At 40.8% G+C, this 6,000-nt stretch overlaps 1 protein-coding gene across 2 annotated transcripts in view; it reads right to left on the reverse strand.

Annotated features, from left to right (window-relative positions):
- Positions 1–5,741, reverse strand: part of LEO1 (LEO1 homolog, Paf1/RNA polymerase II complex component) — a 47,722-nt gene extending 41,981 nt beyond the window's left edge. The window contains exon 1 of one of the 2 annotated variants that reach the window (XM_082446518.1): positions 4,437–5,741. In XM_082446518.1, the coding sequence (XP_082302644.1) occupies positions 4,437–4,494 (58 nt within the window). In that variant the 5' untranslated portion in view covers positions 4,495–5,741. The remainder of the gene's footprint in view (positions 1–4,436) is intronic. The other variant, XM_082446517.1, reaches the window with a different exon arrangement.
- Positions 5,742–6,000: the final 259 nt, after the last annotated feature.

The raw sequence follows: 6,000 nt of genomic DNA on the forward strand, positions 1-6,000 counted from the left end.
AAGACTCACAGTCATAGAGAACAGACCTGTGGTTGCGAAGGGGGAGTGGGGGTGGGAGAGGGTTGGATTGGGAGTTTGGGACTAGCAGATGCAAACTATTATATACACTGAGCTGGCCACAAAGTTCATTCAGTTTTAAGTAAAAATAAAACACACATTTTTCATTTTCACCAAGAACTTTATTAAATGTATTCATTAACCAAACGAACTTTTTGGCCAACCCAACAGAATGAATAAACAACAAGGTCCTATTGCATAGCACAGGGAACTATATTCAATATCTTGTAATAAATCATAATGGAGAAGAATATGAAAAAATTATGTAATATATATGTATATGTATATATGTATAATATATAAGTATAACTGAATCACTGTGCTGTACACCAGAAACTAACACAACATAGTAAATCAACTACACTTCAATAAAACTACATATATATATATATATATATATATATATATATATATATATATGCACCAAAAGAAAAAAAAAAAACAAACCAACAGAATTGAAGGAAGAAATAGACAGTTCAACAATAACAATTGGAAACTTCAAATACCCCACTTTCAATAATGGTCAGAACAAACAGAAGGTCAGTAAGGAAACAGAGGACTTGAACAATGCGATAAAACAACCAGACATAATAGACATCAATAGAACTCTCCACTCAACAGAATATACATTCTTCCCAACTGCACATGCAACATTCTCCAAGACAGACCATAATTTTAGGACACAAAACAAGTCTCAACAAATTTGAAAAGACTAAAATAATACACAGTATGTTCTCTGACCACAACAGAATGAAACTGAAATCCATCACAGAAAAAAATCTGGAAAATTCACAAATATGTGGAAATTAAACAACGCACTCAAACAATCAAGGGTGCAAAGAAGAAATCACAAGGGAAATTAGAAAATATTTTGACATGAATGAAAATGATAACAAAGCCTACCAATACTTAAGGGATGCAGGGAAAGCAGTGCTAAAAAGGAAATTTGTAGCTGTAAACACATACATTAAAAAACAAAACAAAACTCAAACTGATAATGTAACCTTTCACTTTAAGGAACTAGAAAAAGAAAACTATACCCAAAGCAAGCAGAAGGAAAAAAAATAATAAAGATTAGAGCAGAGATAAATAAAATAAAGAACAGAAAAAAATAATAGAATCAATGAAACCAAAAGTTCATTCTTTAAAAACTTAAGATTGACACACCTTTAGCTAGGCTGACCAAGGGAAAAAAATACCCTCAAATTACTAAAATCAGGAATGGAAGTGGGGATTTTACTACTAATTTTTCAGAAAATAAGACTAAAAGAGAACACTATAAACAACTGTATACCAACAAGTTAAATAATTTAGATGAAATGGATTAATTCCTAGAAATACACAATCTACCAAAACTGACTCAAGATGAAACAAAATCTGAATAGACCTATAACAAGTAGAGTTTGAATCAGTAATCAAAAAGTTTCTAACAAAGAAAAGCCAGGACAAGATGGCTTCACTGGTGAATCCTATCAAACATTTAGAGAAGAATTAATCCCTATCCTTCTCAAACTCTTCCAAAAACTTGAGCAAAGGGAACACTTCCTAACACATTCTAAGCCAGCATTACCCTGATACCAAAGCCAGACGAAAAATCACAAAAAAGGAAAACCACAGACCAATATCCCTCATAAATATGTATGCAAAAATACTATCAAAATACTAGCAAACCAAATCCAACAACATATTAAAAGGATATACACCATGACCAAGTGGAATTTACCCTAGGAATACAAGACTGATTCAACATCTAAAAATCAAAATGAAACACAATATTAATAAAGGATAAAATTTTGATCATTGTAATTGATGCAGAAGAGACATTTGACAAAATTCAACATCCTTTCATGATAAAACTACTCAACAAACTAGGAATCGAAGGTAATTACCTCAATGTAATAAAGGGCATCTACAAAAAACCCACAGCAGGCTTCCCTGGTGGCGCAGTGGTTGAGAATCTGCCTGCTAATGCAGGGGACACAGGTTCGGGCCCTGGTCTGGGAAGATCCCACATGCCACGGAGCAGCTAGGCCCGTGAGCCACAACTACTGAGCCTGCGCGTCTGGAGGCTATGCTCCGCAACAAGAGAGGCCGCGATAGTGAGAGGCCCGCGCACCGCGATGAAGAGTGACCCCCGGTTGCCACAACTAGAGAAAGCCCTCGCACAGAAACGAAGACCCAACACAGCCAAAAATAAAATAAAAATAAATAAATAAATAAATAAATTTTAAAAAAAACAAACCCACAGCTATCATCATATGTAGTGGTAAAGAAATGGATGCGTTTTCCCAAAGATTAGGAAAAAGACAAAGATGTCCACTCTCCCCCTTCTATTCAACATTATACAGAAAGTTCTAGCTGGGGTAATTAATCAAGAAAAAGAAATAAAAGGCATCCAAATTGTAAAGGAAGAAGTAAAACCATCTCTACTCACAGATGACATGATCTTATATGTAGAAAATCCTAAAGAATACACACACCCCCCAAACAACTATTAGAGCTAATATATTCCACAAGGTTGCAGGACACAAAATTAGCAAACAAAAATCAGCTGTATTTCTACACACCAGCAATGAACAATCCAAAAATGAAATTAAGAAAACAATTCCACTTGCAACAGTATCCAAAATGAAATACTTAGGAATAAATTTAACCTAGGAAGTGCAGGACTTATACAATAAAAACTACAAAGCATTGCTGAAAGAAATTAAAGAAGACCTGGCACATTTATACATGAAAGAAACACACTGGGCCTAGGTAGGAATTCTACCCACTGTTATACCAAGAAATCTGTCAAGTGTAGTTATTTTCTATGTCTGTCTTAGCCCAGAGAAATAATGAAATATGATGATATAACAGGAGTTACCCTGCCACATCCATCCTATGTTCAGGACCAACAGCAACCTTCAAGGACAGATTTGGAAGTAAATCCTAGAGAGTTCTATAATCTAACGGTAAGAGGGAAGAATGCAGCAGTAGACTTACAAGAAGGTAAAACATGAAGCCCAGAGAAGCAGCTATCTCCATACATCACTTCCCCATACCCTGAGTTTGCAATGGGAAAGCACTGCAGGGTACATCTACTATTGCTTCTACCCATCCAATTATTTACCAAGTATGCATTAAGCACTGAGGGAGGGCGGCAGGGGGGACGATCTTTTCATCATTATATCCCCTACATCTAGCAAAGTAGCTGAAACATGACAGGGGATCTATAAATGTTGAATGAACAACTTCATGGAAGTGAGTCACGGGAGGGTGCACATGGTTCTGTGCCTTAAAGGGTGAACGGGATATGGACAAGTACAGATGAAGGGGAAATGAAAACATCAGCAAAGTAAGTGGAACAAGATTAGTATACTGGGCTCTATAGTTCCAGACATCCTGACTAGAACATTCTGGATGTCCATCCTGGTAGAGCCCTCACACTAGACTTCCACCTGGTGCTCTCTTAACTATACTCTAAAAAGTATGAATAAACTGAAGCTGGAGAAAGAAAAAAACAACCACGATAATGCACTGTGCTAAGGAAAAAAGTAGATACTACATTACTTTGAGCCTGGGGACTTGCAAGAATTCTGAACTTGGTCTTGGGCCCCTTCTCACTTCAAATAACTCCTATTCATATTTCAAACTCAAATACCCAGTCTTTGTGCCAGAAAGACTTCCTTGCACCATAAACATACACTCACTAATTCATTTCATCATCAAATCCTTCATCCCTTCTCTCCAAACACAGACATCCTATGCTCCCCAATCTAATACCACCGACTGAAGAAATTCTAGAGTTTCTGCACAGGCTCTCGGAGGACACATTATCTTATGCGTGTAACGCCTATATGCAGCCCTACCTCGGTATCCTTCCCAATCTCCTCACCCAGACATCTCAAACTCCCCAACACGCCACGCTCTGGTTTCATTCAAGAGGGCATTCTGAGCCCCTCTGCAAATTCGCCTAGCCCATCCCCATGTTCCCGAACACCTAATTTCCATTCATTCACAAGAGCCCTTACTCTGCGCTGGCCTGTGCAAGGCAGGACAGAGCAAGACTCCAAGGTTCCTCCTCCGGCTGCGCTGGCTCGCCCGGCCTCCACCCCTGCCCCGCGCCCCCTTCGCTCCACACGCTCCCAGGCACGGCTTGTTCCATGGACACCAAGAACCTCGAGGTACACACTCTGCGTCTGTCACTTCATTCCCGCCCTCGGTGGGGGGAGGCTTGCACCGCCGGGAGTGCAGGGGGAGCTGAAGCAGGAGTGGAGGAAGAGCCACCACTCGCCCGCGGCGCCGGAGCGCTCGCAGACCCGGAACCGGACCGCTGTCGAGCTCCCGCCGCAAAAGCCCCGCCACGCTCGCCTCCCCCCAAGCCCAGCCTACCCCACCTTTACGCTCAGCATCGCTGTCGGCGTCGCTCCCGAAAAGGTCCTCCATATCCGCCATTGCCGCGCACGTCAGCTGTCTTTACCGGGGGCGGCTCCGCGACTGTCTTTACGGCACGGAACCAACGAAACGCGATAGTGTCGCAAAGATTAGCTAAAAGTCGGCTTTTCAGCTACATAGTATAGCGTGCGCAGTGAACCTGCACTTGTCGGCTAGCTTACGTCAGCAATCCTGCCCTTTCGTCAATATCTGTTCTTATTAGCGAGGATTCTCATCGGGGTACACCCGGTCTGGGTGTCGGTGGAGCGGGCCGCACTTGGGGGCTCCCCAGAAGGGCCTGGGACCGTGTTAAACCTGCCAGGAGTCAGGCCTGAAGTCCTTTGTTTCGTATTGATCAGGGGTTCTCAAATTGTTGCAAACTCCAAAGTGCTTTTGTTTCTGTGGGTTATATCTATTGCTATTTACTGTAATAGTAATTAAGGCAGAAAATTTAAAAACTCGTTTAAAAATAATAAACAGGTTAACATAAATAGCATTTAAAAATTTTAACCGACTGTATTTTTTCTAAAACAAAACCAAAAAAAATTGAAGAGTGGAATTGTTTTAGTTTTCAAAATATCTTTAGTGTCTGTCTCGAATGAAAACAGCTGAATTCTCATACCTGCTTCTACATTCAATCTTTTGAGAAAGGTTTTGGTTGAAGCTTATGAAGAAAATCAGACCTAACACACGTATGCATGTGATCAGGAAAGGGAGGGCCTCTCGTACACCCAAAAGGGTCTTCTTCGGTCCACTCTTTAACAACCGCAGCTTTAGAGCAGTGTATCTCAAACATCAAAATTGTCCCATCCTAACTCAGTATACACTTTTATGTATAAAACTGAAATAAATAATTCACAAAACAATACTGATGACTAAGATGCAGTCTGAGATTTCCTATTCTCTTTTATTCTATTTCAGCTTGTTTTTAATGCTGACAGGTGGTGCATCCACTAAATTAATTTCGTGATTTACTAATGGATTGCAGCTTGCAGCTAGAGAAACACTATTCAGAGAGTTCCATTGGCTTGTTTACTTTTTCGGGAAAAAGTTTAATTTTGCTAGGAAATGTGGCTATATTTGTACCTTATAAAATCTGACAGTAATACAATTTTCATAATAGGTCAGTGCTAGATAAACCCTCTTGCTTTACAGAAGCTCAAAGAAATGAAGTGACTTGCACATGTTAAACAACTAGGTCGTTTTTAGGAAGCTTAAATTTTTAGTTGTCAAAAATGTACATCCTGGGGCTTCCCTGGTGGCGCAGTGGTTAAGAATCCACCTGCCAATGCAGGGGACACGGGTTCGAGCCCTGGTCCAGGCAGATCCCACATGCCACGGAGCAACTAAGCCCGTGCGCCACAACTACTGAGCCTGCACTCTAGAGCCTGTGACCCACAACGACTGAGCCCGCATGCCACAACTACTGAAGCCTGTGCACCTAGAGCCCGTGCTCCACAACAAGAGAAGCCACTGCAGTGAGAAGCCCACACACCACAACGAAGAGTAGCCCCCGCTCACCTCAAC

The sequence above is a fragment of the Balaenoptera physalus genome, assembly GCF_965194825.1.
Source record: "Balaenoptera physalus genome assembly, chromosome: 2".
NCBI lineage: Eukaryota > Metazoa > Chordata > Mammalia > Artiodactyla > Balaenopteridae > Balaenoptera > Balaenoptera physalus.